This window comes from Mobula hypostoma, chromosome 11, assembly GCF_963921235.1.
Source record: "Mobula hypostoma chromosome 11, sMobHyp1.1, whole genome shotgun sequence".
NCBI lineage: Eukaryota > Metazoa > Chordata > Chondrichthyes > Myliobatiformes > Myliobatidae > Mobula > Mobula hypostoma.
The window spans coordinates 37,637,862-37,659,910 of NC_086107.1; the positions used below are offsets into that span (position 1 = coordinate 37,637,862).

General features: G+C 40.1%; 1 protein-coding gene across 2 annotated transcripts in view; it reads left to right on the plus strand.

The window, feature by feature from the left end:
• LOC134353658 (low-density lipoprotein receptor-related protein 5-like) overlaps positions 1-22,049 on the plus strand; it is a 235,482-nt gene that overhangs the window by 183,110 nt on the left and 30,323 nt on the right. For both annotated transcript variants that reach the window (XM_063061845.1, XM_063061847.1), the window contains exons 8-11: positions 10,165-10,381; positions 12,206-12,495; positions 13,581-13,807; positions 21,427-21,611. In XM_063061845.1, the coding sequence (XP_062917915.1) occupies positions 10,165-10,381; positions 12,206-12,495; positions 13,581-13,807; positions 21,427-21,611 (919 nt within the window). The remainder of the gene's footprint in view (positions 1-10,164; positions 10,382-12,205; positions 12,496-13,580; positions 13,808-21,426; positions 21,612-22,049) is intronic.

A 22,049-nucleotide genomic window follows, 5' to 3' on the forward strand; every position in this document is an offset into this window, starting at 1 on the left:
TTGAGTGGTGTCGCGGCAACAATCTTGCACTCAATGTCAGTAAAACGAAAGAATTGATTGTGGGCTTCAGGAAGGGTAAGCCAAGGGAACACGAACCAATCCTCACAGAGGGATCAGAAGTGGAGAGAGTGAGCAATTTCAAGTTCCTGAATGTCAAGATCTCTGAGGAACTAACCTGGTCCCAACATATCGATGCAGCCATAGAGAGGGCAAGATAGTGGCTATATTTCATTAGGAGTTTGAAGAGATTTGGTTTGTCACCTAAAACACTCAAAAGCTTCTACAAATGGACCTTGGAGAGCATTCTGACAAGCTTCATCACTGTCTAGTATGTGAGGCTACTGCACAGGGCTGAAAGAAACTACAGAATGTGGTAAAACTAGTCAGCTCCATCTCTGGTACGAGCCTCCGTAGTATCCAAGACATCTTCAAGGAGCAGTGCCTCAGAAAGGCGGCATCTATTATTAAGGACCCCCTCACCCAGGACATGCTCTCTTCTGATTGTTACCATCAGGAAGGACGTGTAGAAGCCCAAAGACACACACTCAGTGATTCAGGAACAGCTTCTTCCCCTCTGCCATCTAATTTCTAAATGGACATTGAACCCATGAACACTACCTCACTTTTTTAATATATACTTTTCCTGTTTTACACAATCTTTAATCTAATTATTTTATATATGCTTACTATAATTGGCCTACTTATTTTTTTAATTTCTATTTTATCATGAATTTCATTGTACTGCTGCTGCTAAGTTAAAAAAAATTTCCACAGCACAGGCTGGTGATAATAAACCTGATATTCCGATATCATTTGAGGCAGTCACTTCAAAAGTATCAACTGTTGCAAGTTGACTGTGATGGCTGAAGTGTGGAGTAAGTGAGGACGCTCACAACCCTTCTGAAGAAGGTCCAAGCTTTAGATAATTCAAAGCGCTACTGTTAAGTGCCACTGCATTGAAAGCACTGTACAAATACAAATTATCATGTTAGTAATCTGATGAGTTTTAGTTGGACACGTTGGCTGCAGCTGAATTTCCTTGATGTGTGTTTTGAGCCTCAATGGATGTGGTTGCAAAAACATGTTGGGAGGATTCTTTTAGAGGAAGCAGCTGGTATGCCTGGCTAAAAGTAAAGCCACAGGAAAAGAGAGTCAAATGTTGAGAATAACACAATATAGGTAGATTTTTTTTTACTGCATAAGTTACCGCATCTTTTCTCCTCATACTGCTGTCACAACACAGCATGTTAGTGTGGCGGGCTAACTTTTGTGGTTGCTCGAAGTTAAACAGAATTATACTTCTGCTCTCATTTGGCCAAAACCTAGTTAAAAGGAGCACAGCAGCTGGCAACAATGTTAGCACAGCCACAAGAGATCAAGAGCAACGCACACAAAATGCTGGAAAAACTCAGCAGGTCAGGCAGCATATGTGGAAATGAATACACAGTCGATATTTTGGGATGAGATCCTTAATCAGGGCTGGAAAGGAAAGGGGAAGACCCCAGAATGAGAAGGTGGGGTGAGGGGAAGAAGGATAGCTAGAAGGTGATAGTGAAGCCAGATGGAAAGGTAAAGGGCTGGAGAGGAAGGAATCTGATAGGAGAGGAGCATGTACCGTGGGAGAAAGGGAAGAATGAGGGGCACCGGAGGGTGGGGAGGGGAAAAGAAAAAGGAAAACAGTTACCAAATTACTAGAGGGAGAAATTGATGTTCATGCCATCAGGTTGGAGGCTACATAGACAGAATACGCAGTGTTGCTCCTCCATCCTGAGAGTGCCCTCATCGTGGAAGAAGAGGAGGCCATGGACTAGCATGTCAGAACGGGAACGGAGATAGGAATTAAAGTGGTTGGACTCCGGGAAATTCCACTTTTGGCTGGTGGAGTGGAGGTGCTCAGTAGGGAGAGGGAAAGTTACCAGGATACTTTGTTCCAATAGTAGTTTTGCTACTTAGTTTAAGAATTACAGAACCTGTCAGTCAAGAGGGTTATGAGGATGTAACTATGACGCAGGCACTTATAGGGATCCAGAAGTTGATATTTTAGGAGCCTCAACTGCTGAATTTTACAAACGAGGGCAAAGTTCATGCAGCCTGTGTGGATAAGAGTAGAACTCACAGCAAGGATGGGCAAGTTGACCACACCACTGGTCAGTGGTGGCCAGACATGAGAATGGTAGGACACAATACTGCTTCTCAGATTCAGAGAGCTAAATATCATGAAAACTAGTCCTTTGACCATCTTGGCCATGCTGATCAACATGTCTGTCCACACTAATCCTTAATGCCTACTGAAGTGACTGATGTCACTTCCACAAACAGGATATTCCATAAATCCACCACCCTCTCTGTGAAAATTTGACCCTCATATCCCCTTTAATTTTTGCCCTTTCACCATCTCCTTTTAGGCTCCCAAATACAGGGGGAGAAGATTGTGACTATCTATCCTATCGTATGCCTCTCTTAACTTTATACATTTCTATAAAGTCACTCCTCAGTTTCCTGCGCTCCAAGGAAAGCAATCCAGGCCTATCCAATCTTTCGTTATAACTCAAGCCCACCAGTCCAGGCAACCTTCCTGTGAATCTTTCCTGTACCATTTCTAGCTTAACCATATCCTTCCTGCACTTTGTACAATCATAACATAGCATCCCAACTCTTATACTCAGTGTCTAGTTGAAGAACTACATCAGGTAGGGAATGGGTGAAGATCTGGTAGGGCTTGAAATCCAGAATGATGGCTTTAAAACTGAAGCTTTGCTTACTGAGGCAACAAAGTAGGTCAACAGCATCAGGTTTTGGGTGAACAGGCCTCAGTGCAAATTGTTGGCAGCAGTGTTTTGGATGAGCTAAAACAAAGCCAAGCACAGTTTGGGTTTTCAAAGACTGAAGATAACAAAGGCATACCTGAGTGTTGTAGCAGCAGGTGTGCTAAGGCAGGTGCAAAAACTGTTCATGTAACAGTCATACTCGGAAGAAATTATAGATAGAACAGATATAGCACCATAGTTTTAAAAAGACTATTTCAGTTTCAGACGATTGTGTAGGACCAAGTATGCATGTGAGAAAGGGAAAGGACAGGGAGAAAGGGAGAAAGGGTGGGATAAATAGTTTGGGCCTTTCCACTGTTTTATTGAGCCAAGTATCAAGCAAGTTCAGATGTTAACAAGCAAGCTGACAAATTAGAATAGTTGGAGGGTCAAGGGAGGTGATTTGGAGCTGGGTGTGGAAAAGAGTGTAATTTTTTGGGAAAATACTGAATAACTGCTTTTGTGTTGCAATGTTGGCCCCAGCAGCCAAATCACTGTAAGCTGGCAGCATGCAGCAACGAATCCAGGAAGCTTTGCTGTCCTGTTTAGACTACGTGTTATTGAACCAGTTGTCGGGTTTTGCATCAGCCGCGTTAGGCTCGTATACAGCTAACTAATAGAACAACACCATCAATTCTAGAAACTAGCTGCACTGGAAGAGAGGTAGGGGCCAGGCAGACTGGGCAATTTTCCAACTGGAAGGGATGTAGATGTTATTTATCTGCAGACAAAATAACTTCAACATTTAATATTAAAAGTTCATAAAATGCTTTTGTTAATCAAGTATTTAATATAATTAGATGTTTTATTTTAATTTAGATTGAAAATTCGTTAACTTATAATAAGGTAAATGTTTACTTTCTCTGTTTGTGCTTAGTTGTACATATAATTTCCTTGCCAGGTCTTAACAGCTCCAAGTATGTATTTCACTGCCCTTAAATGAGATTCTGATGCTTTTTCCCAGATTTATCCCGATTCTACCATCCTGTGGCATTTTCGCACCCTTGTGAATGAAACTTCAAAAAAAGTTCAAAAGAGGAAAATATGGATCAACCAGCCAAGTGGTGGTTGTGATCACAGAACTTGTTGTATAGGGTGAACTATTGAGATCTTTCTGAGCCTAACAATAATCAGAGATTCATATGATTTTTAAAGAAGAAAATGATGCTAGACCACAAAAGGAATAGACAAGATGTTGCTATTCATTATAAATGTTTGAATTTTCAGATGAAATTTTTTAACATGCCTCATAAGGGCTAGTTATAATTTTTTATCTGCAGCATTAAAATGAATTAATAGAATAAATCAGAATGTAGCAGATGAAGCAGTATCAATGGAGGGAGCAAAGGAATTGACATTTCAGATCAATAGTTCTTCATTTGACAATTGTCTCTGCAGATGCTGTCTGACCTGGAGTAGTGCTAAACTTGTTTGTTTTATTTCTATTCTCACAGTATTTAACTTTTGAATTGGTTCGCGTTGCCTGAGGAAAAACACAAAAAAGTGGCAAGTGGAGCTTTTATTTTTGTGTGGAGATCTGGGTGAATATCCTGGAAGTCTTTTTGTCAAACTTGAGATCTGGACATGGTTCAAGAGAGTTAAGTGGAAAATTACTAGTGATAGCAGAGTAATGAACCACAGATTTTAAGAGAGAAGACAGGAGAAAACAAAATTGATGAAAATTGAATGAAGGGAGATGCAATCATTGACAATAAGCGTGAAGTGGTTCACATTTGCAAAAGAATGCTGTGACAAAATAAGTAACCTGTCCAATCCATAACTGGATTGAACAAATCAATGTGAGTCTACATTTACTTTGATTGTTAGGAATGCAAATAGAGATGACCATAAAATGACAAGGGGCAATGATTTGCTGCCAAAAAATAAATGCAATTTATGAAGCATACAACAATCATTATTGCTAAACCTTTGAGATTTTGACCATACTTACAACATACAGTATATATAGGAAACGCCTTCTGGTTTCCTTGTTATGTGAAATAGATGGAAAGTAGTGGAAGGATGAAGTGAAAGTTCACTAGAATGCTAACGGAAAAGAGAAAAAAAGTTGGAGAATTGGAACCCTGGATCATTTTAAGTGGCATGTGAAAGTTTGAGAAGACCAAGCTGAAATTTTCAAAATTCATACAGATTTTGAAAAGAAAAGGAATTGTGATTTTATTTGTTAGTTGTGAAATCATTAAGAAATACAGACTGGAAGTGATGTTCAAAGGGATGTTGAAGAAAAATCATAACATACTACATAGTTGAACTTGGAAATAATTAGTAGTAACACCCATTTGGATGTCCTAAAAAAAATCCTGTAATTATCCAAAAATATTGTCGAAACTGTAGTGTGGTGATTTGTAGCCAGAATCATGTTCTAAAATGGGGCATGTGTGGTTCCAGATGGGACCTCACCAAGTTTAGCTCATTTGACAGCACTCTGTAGCAATCGTGCAGGAGTGTCAGCTCTTAAAGGCACATTCCCTGTGGCAGCAAAGTGTGTACGTGTGTGTGTGTGTGTGTGTGTATTTTTGAGACAGAGAGAGAATATTGTCAAAGTGAGTTCTATACAGGCAAAACTACTGTTGTTTCATTTTGCCACTTAACACACTCCTACTCCAACCCAAACTGTTGCTTCATTCATACCTCATAAAGTCAGAGGCTTTGAATTTTAATTGGAAAAGTATTTGGAAAAAATGTAAAAGAATACCACAGATATTAGGTCAAATTGAAAGTACAACAAATTGAAACAGGGTTAGGCCCTGAAGCATGAACATCTTCGTTCTTGAGCAAGATCAAAGATCTTTTGCATCAGCTCAGGTTTTCCCACCTTGATTTCCTTATTGTTCAAACCCGAATCTATTTGAAAAGCTGAGCATCCTCAGCTGTTTGGGAATAGAGAATTTTAGACACTCACAGCCCTTTTGAATTAATAAACAAATCCTCTTCATCTTAATCCCAAATGATCTTGAGACCGTAAGTCCTTAGTCATAGAAGATGAAGCCAGGGGAAACAGCCTATCTACAACACAACTCTTACTGAACTTGTCAGCCCACTCTTACTGTAAGCAGAGTGTGCTGAAAAGGCTCCTCCAGATTTACAACTATATGATTTTGTCAACAAAAATGTTAGGAAAATCTGTTGCTTTTCTGGATTCAATTTTGATTATTACAGAAAAAGGAATGGTTTGCATGTAAACTCTGCCGCCCGCTACTTTGAAATGGTTCTAATTTTTTTTACAGCATTGAAGGTTCTTTTTAACAATATCATCTGCGATAAGAAAACCTACAAAAACAGCAAGATTGTGCAAACTAAATAAAGTGCATGTTCACATCATTCTCTTTTTTTTAATTTCAGGTCTCTAGAATCTGCACTTAATTTACACTTGTTTTAATTTTTACTCCCATAACACTTTTAACAAGGAAGTTTCAGGTTGTAGACCCAGCAAAGTTGACTAAATGGTAATATATTTCTGCATCAGGATCAAGCTTTGAATACTGTGGATGCAAGTAGAGAGTATTCCATCCCATCATGACTTGTGCCATGCAGACAATTGAAAGACTGTGGGATGTCAGGAACTGAGCCACCAGCACTGGATACCCAGACTCCGAACTGCTGCTATAGGACTAATATTTATGCCATTCGTTCGGTTAAGTTTCTGGTCAATGATGACTCCCAGGATGCAGATGTTTGGTGACTCAGTGATGCTGGTACTACGGAACATTAGGGATAGATGACTGAGTTCTCGTTTGTTCAGATGGCCGATGTTAGTTGACATCTCTCAGCTCTTAAATGTAGACACGGACTGCTTCATTTTCTAAAGAATTGAACATAGTGAAATAATGAGCAAATATCTCTCCATCTTACCCTGTGATGGGAGGAAGGTTGGCAAAGAAGCATTTGAAGATGGTTGTGCCTAGGAAACACCTGTGGCAATGTCCTGGATTTGCAACATTGACCTCCAGCAACCGTAACCATCTTCCCTTGTTTGACATATAACTCCATCTACATGTTTTTATACCCACTGACTTTAATTTTACTGGTGCTGTTTGATGCCACACCCCACTCAATCATATATTGTCTTGAAGTCAAATACAGTCACTCTCACATTAACTCTATTGTTCATCTCTTTAATCCATGTTCAGACAAGTCAGAGATCTGGAATCAGGTGGTCCTGGTAAAAATCTGTAGGACATTAATGAACAGGTTATTGGTGACTAACTGCTACTTGATAGCATTTTTCTAACTTCTGCTGATAACTGATAACTGAACGATAATTAACTGGATTGCAATTATCTATTCTATGTGAACAAGATAGACCTAGGAAATTTTCCACATTGTCTTATTGATGCCAGTATCATAAATTTGCTGGAGCAGCTTGGTTCAAGGCACAACTAATTTTGGAGTTTAACTCCTTAATACTATACTGTAATATGAATGTTGTCTGGTTCCGCAGATTTTGCTGTCTGGTGCTGCCAGTCATTTCTTGACCTTCCTGTGAAGTGATTGGAATTGGCTAATGACTGTCTTCTGTGACAGTAGGGAACTCAGAAGGAAGCTGGGTAAAATCACTTCTGTCCAAACATGATTCAAGTTGTTTTAGCTTTACCTTTACTGCTTAGAACATTGAGAAGGGGAATTTTCTCTGAACCACCTCCTCCCAATAGTTGTTCTGTTGTCCCCATCATTTATGACTAGATATGACAAAACTGCATAGTTTCATCTGAGTTCTTGATTATGAGATTGCCAAAGTCTATCCATCCCAAGCTCTTTTTGCTTTTTAGCTAGTCCTGGGGTTATTTGCTTCGGTGTTTCAAGTGGAGCTTTGATCAAGTGCATGTATGACAAAGTACGATGAAAAACTTGCAGCAGCATCACGGGAACATAGCATCATATTGAAGTTGGTCTACCTGCAGCGCTGCGACTAATGTTTCAATTAGAGTTTAATGCTGGTCTTAATTCGTGCATACTCTGTATTTGATGAAATAATGTATTTGCTGAAGTCAGCAGAAAAGATCCTGAGTAACTTGTTACATCCTGAAGGTATGACCATCAAGCAGCAATTTACTATTGGGAGTCTACCCTTACCATTGCTAGACAAGCATTTGTTAATGCAAAAATTAAACTGGCTCTTGCAGCATGCTTTAGCTACTGAGTTGGTCATGAGATATTCTGTGTTTAACCTTTCTTTTTTCCATTTCAATTGCTTTTTATTTTGTTTAAATACTGTTTCGATAGATATTCACAATAACATTAAAAATATCGAATTTTGTTTCAAATGAACTAGGTTCAGATGGTCTCAACAGAGAAGAATATGAACAACATGTGACATAATTTAATTATTAATTAAGCATATTTAATCCTTTGTGGTTTAACAGTGGAAATTAAATTTTCATCTACTCTTCTACAAGCATTTCCTAACCCTCTACCACCACTCTCCACCACATAGCAGAATTAATCCTTACTCTCACTGATTTCTCCTTTGGCTCCTCCCACTTCCTCCAAACTAAAGGTGTAGCCATGGGCACCCGTATGGGTCCTATGTCTTTTTGTTGGCTTTGTGGAACAATCCATGTTCCAAGCCTATACTGGTATCCGTTCCCCACTTTTCCTTCGCTACATCGACGACTGCATTGGCGCTGCTTCCTGCACGCATGTTGAGCTCATTGACTTCATTAACTTTCCCTCCAGCTTTCACCCTGCCGTCAAGTTTACCTAGTCGATTTCCGACACCTCCCTCCCCTCCTTGATCTTTCTGTCTCTGTCTCTGGAGACAGCTTATCTACTGATGTCTACTATAAGCCTATGGACTCCCACAGCTACCTGGACTATTCTTCTTCCTACCCTGTCTCCTGCAAAAATGCCTTCCCCTTCTCGCAATTCCTCCGTCTCCACCGCATCTGCTCTCAGGATGAGGCTTTTCATTCCAGGATGAAGGAGATGTCTTCCTTTTTTAAAGAAAGGGGCTTCCCTTCCTCCACCATCAACTCTTTGCTCAAACGCATCTCTCCCATTTCATGCACATCTGCTCTTACCCCATCCTCCCGCCACCCCACTAGGGATAGGGTTCCCCTGGTCCTCACCTACCACCCCACCAGCCTCCGGGTCCAACATATAATTCTCCGTAACTTCTACCACCTCCAACGGGATCCCACCACCAAGCGCACCTTTCCTTCCCCCTTCCTGCTTTCCACAGGGATCGCTCCCTACGTGACTCCCTTGTCCATTCATCCCCCCCACCCCTTCCCACCAATCTCCCTCCCGGCACTTATCCTTGTAAGCAGAACAAGTGCTACACCTGCCCTTACACTTCCTCCCTCACCACCATTCAGGGCCCCAGACAGTCCTTCTAGGTGAGGCGACACTTCACTTGTGAGTCGGCTGATGTGATATACTGCATCCGGTGCTCCTGGTGCGGCCTTCTGTGTATTGGTGAGACCCGACACAGGCTGGGAGACCGTTTCGCTGAACACCTACGCTCTGTCTGCCAGAGAAAGCTGGATCTCCCAGTGCCCACACATTTTAATTCCACGTCCCATTCCCATTCTGATATGTCAATCCATGGCCTCCTCTACTATCAAGATGAAGCCAAACTCAGGTTGGAAGAACAACACCTTATATTCCGTCTGGGTAGCCTCCAACCAATGGCATGAACATTGACTTCTCTAACTTCCGTTAATGCCCCTCCTCCCGTTCTCACCCCATCCCTTATTTATTTATTTATTTATTTATTTATTTATTACTTTATTTTTCGCTTTTTTCTCTCTCTCTGTCCCTCTCATAATAACTCCTTGCCTGCTCTCCATCTTCCTCTGGCGCTCCCCTCCCCATTTCTTTCTCCCTAGGTCTCCCATCCCATGATCCTCTCCCTTCTCCAGCCTTGTATTCCTCTTGCCAATCAACTTTCCAGCTCCTAGCTCTATCCCTCCCCCTCCTGTCTTCTCCTCATTTCGGATCTCCCCCTCCACCTCCCACTTTCAAATCTCTTACTATCTCTTCTTTCAGTTAGTCCTGACAAAGGGTCTTGGCCTGAAACATCGACTGTACCTCTTCCTATAGATGCTGCCTGGCCTGCTGCGTTCCACCAGCATTTTGTGTGTGTTGCTTGAGTCAATTTATTTCCCCAGCTCAGTTTGGTCTTGACATTGGACTGGAGTCCTATAGGCAAAATCATATGAAGCATATATGATGTATGGGCAGCAGTAGGTCTTACCTTGTGAGTGAATAGTTAAAAAATTATATTTGGAGGTATTTTAAATTGTGCATATAATTTGATATTTGACATTTGGGTCCTTCACATCAATCCTGTCATCATCTCTGACCTGGATATTTTTGTATCTGTTTTCAATAGGTAATTAATGTAGATGGAACAGGCCGGAGAACACTTGTGGAAGATAAGCTTCCTCACATATTTGGGTTCACTTTACTGGGTGATTACATCTACTGGACTGATTGGCAGCGACGGAGCATTGAACGTGTTCATAAGCACCATGCAGAGAGGGAGATAATCATCGATCAGCTACCAGACCTAATGGGATTGAAGGCAACAAGAGTCACAAAAGCATTTGGTATGTTATTCTGATGGATAAGCATTACTTGGGCTTATGAAAATATCATTGATGGTCCTTTCCTTTATTTTTGATTTTGACTACTTTTCCAAAATGCAGTGGATAAACACTGCAGACTGGCATCACGTTTAATTCGCACTGATCTGATTCTCCTCTTGCTGTGCTGATGACACATATTATCACCAGTGCCAAGTAATTTGTGGGTGATTATTCTTTACATTTAAAGACAAGATAGCTTTTGTGGCTTCTGAGTTAATGAACTGATACAGTCTTTTATGTCAGCATGTAGAGAACAGGGGGTTGAGAATATGCCTCATATTCAGTTATACTTGAAATCTTCACCTTCCATTGCTCGACCATTGCAATGGAATCTGGAATCCTCTTCCTAAATCTCTGCCTCTGCTCTTCAAGGTTCTTGTGTCTCACCTGGTTCAATGGACACCAGTCCCTGAATCAAAGGATATTTGATTGTGCTCCTGTGAAGCACATGACTATATGAAACTTTCTGCCTTACGGCAAGTTGCTGTTGTGTTGTTTACAACTTCATTGTGCTGTCGTTCTGTGAAGCGATGTTGACTGTGAGTTTGTCCGAGGTATACTCAGGTAGTGCAAGCACACTCACCCAGAAGACAGTTAGAAACAATGAGAGTTCCTTTGTCAGAATATATGTTAAAAATTAATAGAAATTTATTTTAAGATGCATTCAATAATTGAAATTGAAAGCATTAAATTAGTGAAAAATGGCGTGTGTAAAGGCAAAGGAATGGATACTAATTATATCTAGTTGTACCCTCTGCTCAGTAAGATAAAGGTCTATCCTTTGACTCCAGAGATGAAGCTGGTAGTCAACTGGCAAGCATATAATCTCCAGTATTTTCAGAATCAGAATCATGTTTATTATCACTGCCATGTTTCATGAAATTTGTTAACTTAGCAACAGCAGTTCAATGTAATACAAAATAAAAGAAAGAAAATTAATAAATAAATTGCAGTAAGTACATTGAATAGATTAAAAATAGTGGAAAAACAGAAATAATATATTTTTTAAAAAGTGAGATAGTGTTCATGGGTTTTAGGAATCATATGGCAGAGGGGTAGAAGCTGTTCCTGAATCACTGAGTATGTGCCTTCAGGCTTCTGTACCCTCCTGCCTGATGGTAACAGTGAGAAGAGGGCATGTCCTGGCTGATGTGGGTCCTTAATAATGATCGTCACCTTTCTGAGACACCGCACTTTGCAGATGTCTTGGGTACTGTGGAGGCGAGTACTCAAGATGTAGCTGACTAATTTTACAACTTTCTGTAGCTTCTTTCGGTCCTGTGCTGTAGCCTCCCTGCACCAGACAGTGATGCAGCCTGTCAGAATGCTCTCCACTGCTGCGTATAACTGCATTGTGGTTTGCAGGTGCTAAAGTCGAAAATGTGCTGACATACACTTCAGCTAGCCACTGTTTCTCTGTGAAATTCTCAGCTGATCATACACACGAACTGGCCCAGTCTTTTGAGAGAGGTACTTAAAAATCCCTGACCTCAGAGTGCACTGCAGTACAATTCATAGGTTCAAGATAAGAGTAGCAGATAGTTCCTGCTGAAAGTGTTCTCTGTGCAGTGTCCATTTTGCAGTGTAATTTATTACTGAGTGTGCTTCATATATGCAGAGTGGCTTGCTGTTTCTCATTTCAGTATGGGAATACTGTTTACAGATGTGCACCATCTCCACAGCAGCGGAACTGCAAAATTAAGTCTCAACTTGGTCTATCTCCTTAGTAATTTTTTTTGTTGTAGTGAATTCTTTTAATAATGTTAGTGTATAATGCTGTTACAGGAACAAACCCATGTTCAGAGAATAATGGAGGATGCAGCCACCTATGTCTGTACGTGCCTCAGGGTCCACGGTGTGCCTGTCCAATGGGCCTGGAGTTAATAATGGACATGAAAACTTGCATTGTACCCGAAGCCTTCCTCTTGTTCTCTAGTAGGGCAGACATCCGTAGAATTTCCTTGGAGACCAACAACAACGACGTGGCAATTCCATTAACAGGAGTGAAGGAAGCATCTGCTCTTGATTTTGATGTTTCTGATAACAGGATTTATTGGACAGACATTAGCTTAAAGGTAACAAATTAGTCATCTGTTCTGAGAATACATGAGAATTTTATTCGAAGGAAAAGGTTTAATTTTGAAATCTGTCAGTAGAAACCAAGAACAAGGTTAAACAAGGTGGCTTCTGTAGTGACCAAGGCCTTATGGATTGATTGCCTATTTCTTCATTGTAATATTCAATGTTTTATGTTTTTAAAGATGTCATCATTAAAACTCTTTTTCATATAAGATCATTCCTAATTAAGTAAATTATATATACTTGCAAACAAAATAGACACAAGTTACAGTTACCAGTAATAATTAATTGAATTAATAAATTTGATTCTGGAGAATTTGGGACTGAATTGGTCTTTGGGAAGATATAGTTTGGCCGAGGAACACCTTGTTTAGTTCAGGTTTTGTTATTTTATTAGATAGGGCACCATGGTATCATAGCAATTAGCGTGACACTTTTACAGCTTGGGCCACTCTGGAGTTTGGAGTTCAATTCCGGCACCATCTCTAGGAGTTTGTATGTTCTCCCCGTGAAACGCCTGGGTTCCTCCAGGTGCTCCGGTTTCCTCCCACAGTCCAAAGATGTACCTGTTAGTAGGTTAATTGGTCATTGTCAGCTGTCCTAATGTTAAACAGGTGAGTTGCAGGCAGTGCAGCTCGCAGGGCCAGAAGGCCTCTTCCACTCTGTATCTCTAAGTAAACAAACAAACAACCAAAGAAATGAATAAATGAAAATATTGCTTTAAAGGCGGCCTGTGCAATCAGCGAGACAAATGAATCAAGTTTCTCTGATTTATAGCATTGAAAATTTTGGCGATTCAATTGTATTTATATTGTATGAACTTAAATAGTTAATTTTTTGCAAATTCTTAATTTATATATATTAATTAAATTTTAGAGGTTAATATTTCCACTTTTAAATACAGATTTTTGGAAAGAAAGTAACAGCTTCTAAGTGTTGTTCAATTAACAGGTTGTTTTTTTCTATAGAAAATAGCAAATATCTGAAGCATTTGAATAATTAATTTCTTGTCAACTGCTTGACATGAAACATTGTTGAATCGGTGTAAGATATTTCATGATTTTATTTTTTCCACTAATAGACCATCAGTCGTGCTTTCATGAATGGAAGCTCTGTTGAGCATGTGATTGAGTTTGGTCTTGATTACCCAGAGGGAATGGCAGTAGACTGGCTCTCTAAAAACCTTTACTGGGCAGACACGGGCACCAATCGGATTGAGGTGGCACGTCTAGATGGACAATATCGACAGGTTTTGGTATGGAAGGAGTTGGACAATCCACGGGCTTTGGCTCTTGATCCTTCTGAAGGGTAAGGGGAAACAAAGTATGACTTGTTCTGAAGGTTGATAAAGTCTTGTTAGAAACTTGATTGTAGGCTTAATGATAAAAACATATTTACAGAAGTGACATCAGCCTGAATGTGTTACAGCATTTCAGATTTCTTTCATTATAATTTATTGTCTTTCCATATTAGTGTCTGTTGATGTAATTGAAGTTGATATCTGATATTATCTTACCAAGGTGGCACAGTAACATAGCAGTTAGCGTGACGCGATTACAACTCCAGTAATTAGTGATCAGGGTTCAGTTCCCACCACTATCTGTAAGAGCCTTTATACATTCACCTTGTGACCGCATGGGTTTCCTCTGGGTGGAGTGTGTTGGTCCTAAGCCATCCGTGGCAATGAAACCCACAGATTCACTACCTCTGGCTAACGAAAGTCCTGGTCATCTCTGTTCTAAATTGAAGTCCTTCTGTTCTGAGGTTGTGCCTTCTAGTCGTAGTCCCGCCCATTATAGGAAACATTCTCACCATATCCACTCTATCTGGTTCTTCCATATTCAATAGCTTTCATTGAGATCCCACCTCATTCTTTTAAACTCCAGTGAGGACAAGCCCAGAGTCATCAAATGCTCTTCCTTTCATTCCTGGAATCATTCTTGGGAACCTTCTCTGAACCCTCTCCAATGCCAGCACATCTTTTCTGAGCAATAGGGCTGAAAATTGCATACAGTACTCCCAAATGTGATCTGACCAATGTCTTATTAACTTCAGCATTAGATCCTTGCTGTTTTTATTCTAGTCCTCTCGAAATGAATACGAAAATTGCATTAATCTTCCTTACCGCTGACTCAACCTACAAGTTAACCTCCTGTACAAGGACTCCCAAGTCCCTTTGCACTTTTGATTTCAGAACTTTCTCCTGGTGTAGAAAAATGTCTACACCTTTATTCGTTCTAGCAAAGAGTATGACCATACACATCCTACACTATATTCCATCTGCCACTTTTTTACCCATTATTCCAATTTGTCTAAGTCCTTCTGATAGACTCCCTGCTTCCTCAACAGTACCTGCTCCTCCATATCGTCTGCAAACCTGACCACAAAGCCATCAGTTCTGCCATCCAGGTTACTGACATACTGTATACTGTGAAAAGAAGCAGACCCAACACGGACCCCTGTGGAACATCACTAGTCTCCAGCAGCCAATCAGAAAAGGCTCCTTTTATTCCCAGCCTGACACCTGCCAGTCAGCCAATCTCTAACCATGCTCGTATCTTTCCTGAAATAACGTGAGCTCTTATCTTGTAAAACACCTTCATGTGCAGCAGCACCCTGCCAAAGGCCTACTGAAAATTTAAGTCAACAACATCCACTGACTCTCTTTTGTCTGTCATGTCTGTTACTTGCTCAAAGAAAACCATGCTGACATTGGATTATTTTATCATGCGCCTCCAAGTACCCCAAAAACTGATCATTAATAATGGACTCCGACATCTTCCCAGCCACTGAAATCAGGCTAACTGGCCTATAATTTCTTTTCTTCTACCTCCCTTCTTATAATTTGCAATTTTCCAATCCTCCAGAACCATTCCAGAATCTTGTGATTCTTGAAAGATCATTACTAATGCCTCAGCGACCTTCTTCAGAACCCTGGGGTGTGGTCCATCCGGTCCATGTATCATATCTTCTTCAGACCTTTCAGCTTCTCTAGAACTTTCTCCTTAGTAATAGCAACTACACTCAGTTCTGCTCCTGCCACTCTTGAATTTCTGTCATATTGCTAGTGTCTTCCACAGTGAAGACTGACAGACAGTACTTATTCATTTTGTCCACCAATTCTTTGTTCCCCCCATTACTACCTCTGAGGTGTCATTTTTCAGCAGTCCAATATCCACTTTCACCTCTCTTGTACTCTTTATATGTCTGAAAAATCTTTTGGTATCCTTCTTGATATTATTGGCTAGCTTTCCATCATATTTCATCTTTTCTCTCCTTGCGGTTTTTTTTAGCTCCTTTCTGTTGGTTTTTAAAAGCTTCCCAGTCATCCACCTTTCCACTCATTTTTGCTGTCTTTTATGCCCTCTTTTCCTTTTATGGTGTCTTTAACTTCCTTTGTCAGCCACAGTTGCCTCATCCTCCCTTTAGAATATTTCTCATCTTTGCAATGTATCTGTCCTGCGCCTTCCAAATTTCCCCCAGAAACCTCAGTTATTGCTGTTCTGCCGTCATCACTGCTAGCACCCCCTTCCAATCAACTTTGGCCAGCTCCTCTCATGCCTCTCGAATTCCTTTACTCCACTATTAACTTACCTTCTCTATCTCAAACTGTAGGGTGAATTCTGTCATATTATGATCACTACTCCTAAGGGCTCCTTTACCTTAAGCTCCCTAATCAAATCTGGTTCATTACACAACATCAGTCCAGAATTGCCTTTCCCCATAAGCTGCTCTAAAAAGCTGTTTTGTAGGCATTCTATAAATTTTCTCACTTGAGATCCAGCACCAACCTGATTTTCCCATCTACCTGCATATTGAAATCTACCATAACTATCATAACATTGCCCTTTTTACGTGCTTTTTTAATCTCCCATTGTCATTTGTATCCCACATCCTGGCTACTGTTTAGAGGTCTGTATACAACTCCTATCAGGATTTTTTTACCCTTACAGTTTCTTAACTCCACCCACGAGGATTGTACATCTTCCGATCCTACATCACCTCTTTTTAAGGATTTGATTTCATTTTTTACCAACAGAGCCACCACACTCCCTGAGCTGGCCTGCTTGTCCTTTCAATACAATGTGTATCTTTGGATGTTAAGTTCCCAATTATGATTTTCTTTCGGCCACGACCCACAAAGTCGTACCTGCCAATCTCTAACTGCATCACAAGATCTTCTTCCTCCTGTAGGAGATGAGCGCAGCGCCTTTTATACCCGCTTTCAAAGGGAGAATATAACTCCAGCTGTGAAGATCCCTGCAGCATCCGGTGACCCTGTGATCTCTGTCTCAGAGGATGATGTCAGCCTGTCTTTAAGTAGGGTGAACCCTTGCAAGGAGGCAGACCCAGGTGGAGTATCTGGTAAAACTCTGAAAGTGTACCAACCAACTGGTGGGAATATTCAAGGACATTTTCAGCCTCTCACTACTACAGTTGGAAGTTCCCACCTGCTTCAAAAAGGCAACAATTATACCAGTGTCTAAGAAGAGTAGTGTGAGCTGCCTAGTATTGCCCAGTAGCATTCACATCTACGTGATGAAATACTTTGGAGATTGGTTATGGCTAGAATGAACTCCTGTCTCAGCAAAGACCTGGATCCACTGCAATTTTTCTATCGCCACAATAGATCAGCGGCAGATGCAACCTCAATGACTCTTCATACGGCTTGGATGCCTGGATGCTGTTTGTTGACTATAACTCAGCGTTCAACACCATCATTCATACAGTCCTGATCAATAAGCTACAGAACCCAAGCCTCTGTACCTCCTTCTGCAATTGGATTTACGACTTCCTAACCAGAAAACCACAATCTGTGTGGATTGATGATAATATTGCCTCCTCGCTGAGGATCAACACCTGTATACCTCAGGGGTGTGTGCCTAGCCCACTGCTCTATTTTCTCTATATACTAGGTATAGCTCAAATGCCACCTATAAATTTGCTGATGCAACTACTGTTGGTACAATCTCAGATGGAGATGAGAAGGTATACAGGAGTGAAACTTATCAGCTACTTGAGTGGTGTCGTAGCAACAGCTTTGTACCCTATTATCGGTGAAATGAAAGTACTGATTGTGGACTTCAGGAAAGGTAAAATGAGGGAACACAAGCCTATCCTCATCATAAGTGAGGGATCATAAGTGGAGAGAGTGAACACTTCCAATTTTCTGAGTGTCAAGATCTCCAAAGATCTAACCTGGTCCCAACCTATCGATGCAACTATGAAGAAGGCAGGACAGCGGCTATATTTCATTAGGAGCTTGAAAAGATTTGTTTTGTCATGTAAAACCCTTGAAAACTTCTATAGATGTACTGCGGAGAGTGTTTTGAATCACCGTCTTGCATTGGGGTGTGGTTTACTGCACAGGACTGAAAGAAGCTACAGAATGTAAAATTAGTCATCTCCATCTAGGGTATTAGCTTCCATAATATCCAAGACATCTTCAAGGAGTGGTGCCTCAGAAAGGCGTCGTCCATTATTACGGATTCCCACCAACCAGGACATGTCCTCTTCTGAATGTTACTGTCAGGAATGAGGTACAGAAGCCTGAAGGCATCCACTCAGTGATTCAGGAACAGCCATACAATTCCTAAATGGACATTGAACCCATGAACATTATTTAACTTTTCTTTTATATATATAATTTCTGTTTTTGCACTATTTTAAATCTTTTTTTTTATTTTTCTTTCTGTATTACTGTGCATTCCATTGAACTGCTCCCACTAAGTTAACAAATTTAACGACACATGCCGGTGATAATAAACCTAATTCTGATTCTGACATTATTCCCGACACTGCGTGAATTCAAATATAACACTTTAAGTTGTGTATTCATCGTTCTTTTTAATCTTTCCCCATGTTGCACTTCAACTCATCCCAATGACTGCAATTTTGCCCTATTATTTGCCTATTTTTCCTCACAATCTCACTACACCCTGCATCAACGTGTCTTCCAACTGCCCCATCCTCAGCACTATCACTCTGGTTCCCATTGCCCTGCCAAGTTAGTTTAAAACCAACCCAACAGCAAATCTGCCTAAAAGGATATTCCCCAGATGGATCCCAATGATCCAGAACATCAGCAATAGAGTCCTACAGTATGGAAACAGGTCCTTACGCTCAACCAGTCCAGAACATTCCAAGTTAGTCCCATTTTTCTCCATTTAAGACCATAAGACACTGGAGCATAATTAGAGCATTTAGTCTATTGAATCCTTTCTGCCTTTTGACCATAGCTGATTTATTTTCCCTCTAAACCCCATTTCCTGCCTTCTTCCCCTAACATTTGAGGCGTGCACTTGAAATATACCCGATAACTTCACCATCCTCTGGCTCAAGAAATATCTCCTCATTTCTGTTTTAAAGGGACATCCTTCTATTCTGAGGTTGTGCCCTCTGGTCCTAGACTCTCCCACTATTGAAAGCATCCTCCCCACCTCCACTCGATGCCTTTGAATATTTGGTAGGTTTCAGTGAGATTCCCCCTTCATTCCTCTAAACACTCGCAAGTACCGGCCCAGAATCATCAAGTGTTTCACATACAGTAATACTTTCATTCCGAGTATTATTCTTATAAGCCTCCTCTGGACGTTTTCCAATGCCAGCATATCTTTTCTTAGACTTGGGACCTAAAACTACTCACAGTACTTCAAATGTGGTCGCACATTACAAAAACCTCATTACAACATCCTTGCTGTTATATTCTAGTCCTCTTGTAATTAATGCTAACATTGCCTTTGCCTCCTTTACTACTGCCTCAACCTGCAAGTTAACCTTTAGGGAACCCTGCTCTAGGAGTTCCTTTGCACCCCCAATTTCTGAATTCTCTTCCTGTTTAGAAAATAGTCTATGCCTGTATTCTTCTACCAAAGTGCATAACCACACACCTCCCTCAATTGTATCCATCTAAAGATTAGCTTTATCTGTCACATGTAGATTGAAACATCGAATCATACAGTGAACTTGTAAAATATTTCCAACCCATTTCTATAAAATATAGCACAATGGGAGATACAGGAAAACAACAATCCACTATTTAATTTCTTGGATATCTTGATAGGTCAGTATCTGGTTCCTCTTGTCTGGTTAGCTGTGCTGCTTTTAAACTCACCGGTCCCTATTTCTTGTGCTCCCTTTACAATCAACAGAGTTCCACTTCCCTTTGAACACCCATCCCATTGTCTGCATTTCCTTTAAACTCAGCAAGGTCCAATTCCCATGCTTCTCTTGTACTCACTAGGACTCCATTCCCACATTTGCTCAGCAGGACCCACATTTCCACACCTTTTAAGCTCACTGGTGACCTACTTCCCTGCCTCTTTTAAACACAGTGCTCCTTTTAAACACACCATCACCCTATGTTCCTGTGCTCCCTTTAAGCTCATATGGTTTACTGACCAATCCATTATACCACTGTGTCTTTGGAAAAAAAAGTAAATCAAAGTTGTATTAATATATTACTAGAAGTAATATCTAATAATATGGAAAATTTACCAGTCCAGCACCACCAAGGTCCTGAGGATGCTGGATTACTATAGGTTTAATATTTGCTGTGAACAGGTTTATAATCAGTTGCAGTAGGCTACAAAGATCAGCTGATCTAAAGTTTTGTGGGGAATCAAACTCAATGGTTTTTCACTGGAGGAATCAGCCTTGACAGCTGTTGCCCCTTAGCTGAACACCCAACATCTTAATTATGATTTTGAAACTCAAATTATTTTTCTGTAGCTTGAGTTATCATTATCTACAGCAGCATTAGCAAAATTGGTGAACAAGAAATTATCTTGAACCTGATGCTTGATTTGGGATTTGACATGCTGTAAAAGGCAATGCACTCCATCATGTATGATGCCTGTGTTGTCAATTATTCTTCCAAACTTTTTAATATTTGATTAGGTCAATAAGAAAACTGGTCTTTTCAGCAAGAGTAATGAGTATTTAGAAGTGGATGAACATGCCTGAGCTGTTTTTAAATTGTGATTAATAACATCGCTAGTTTTGAAATGTTGTTTACAGAATGAGTTTGGAAGTCTTCCTCTTGATAGATGCAAGATGAATAAAACTGCTGCCAATCTGTCAGTAATTTACCTTGCTTACAGATGACAGCTTTAATTCAGTAATAGTATAATTTGCCAAGTCAATAACTGGATCATAGGTGCAAACTTCTCCTCAGAGATTCGTGTATATCATTTTGATTACTACATCAATAAAAGAAGTAGCAATGTTGCCACTATTCAGATGTCTTGGGCACTATTTCCATTCTAAGTGAAGTTAATGTATTCAGCCTTCTGTTTCAAAAAATATGGGATTGTTTTCAAAGGTTAATGTAATCCCTCTATCCAAACAGAATATTGATAATCACGTCAAGTATATTTCTGTGTTGTTGAGGACATTGTTGTGATCAATGGCAAATCTTTCCATATTACAGCAATGAAATAAGGTGGGATGCCTAAGGTTGTATGAAGTGCAATACTAATCCAGGTTACTCCTCCATAATTACTGTAAAATGAAGCAGAACAGTTCTTACAGACTCAACAGGATGTGCCCTTCAAACACTAAGCTTGAAGCATGTTGGTAACTTACTATTCATGCTGGGTAACCAATACAAAAACCTGTAATTGCAATGAGAAAACTGTTGTCTTTTGTGTATAAATAGACTATTATTGGGTTAAAACATTACCATAAGTAATGCTTCCAATCATTTCCTCTTTTGCTTAGAAAATGAATGGAAGTATTACCTATTCCAATGCTTTAACCCAATAACAATCTGTTTATACACAACTTGCCATTGACAGATGATGAAGTTTTGAACATTAATCATGTTTACTTCACCGGGATCAGTCTGTTACAATAATTCAAGATCATTTGTGAAATTTGTTTTACTGCCTCCAAAGTACTTAGATATCGTTGTTTCCCTGCATCAGGTACATGTATTGGACTGAATGGGGTGGTAAGCCAAGAATTGTCCGCTCACACATGGATGGCACAAATAGTGCTGCTCTGGTAGACAGAGTGGGACGGGCCAATGGACTTACTATTGACTATGTAGAGAAAAGACTTTATTGGACTGACTTGGATACATCAATGATTGAATCTTCAAACATGCTCGGTAAGAGAAAAGTCTAGACTTGGCCCTAAAATGTTTTAAGGTAATGGGAATTAGGGCTGTATCCTGTTGTAATTACTTACAAGAACGTATGTCTTTTCAAAAGTTGCTGTGAATTTTGGCTGATAGGGCACATTAATAAGCTTCTTTAAGTTGTCTCTGAAGTTTTAATCTATGAAAACTGCTGCACATTCTTAACTCCAAGTTTTCTGCATACTATATTTTGTATTGAAGCCATCTGTTCAGAGCAATATAATTTTAAATTTGATTTTCTTCCTTGTGTGTTAAACTTTGGCAGTTCAACTTTCTCACAGCCTCCCAAATTTGGGGCCTCTAGCACTAATACTCAAAAGGAGGCTTCAGCCATTAGCCTGCATACATCAGTGACAGGAAATAACAGAATTCAAATACCAACAAGACATTTTGTTTTTCAGTCTCCAT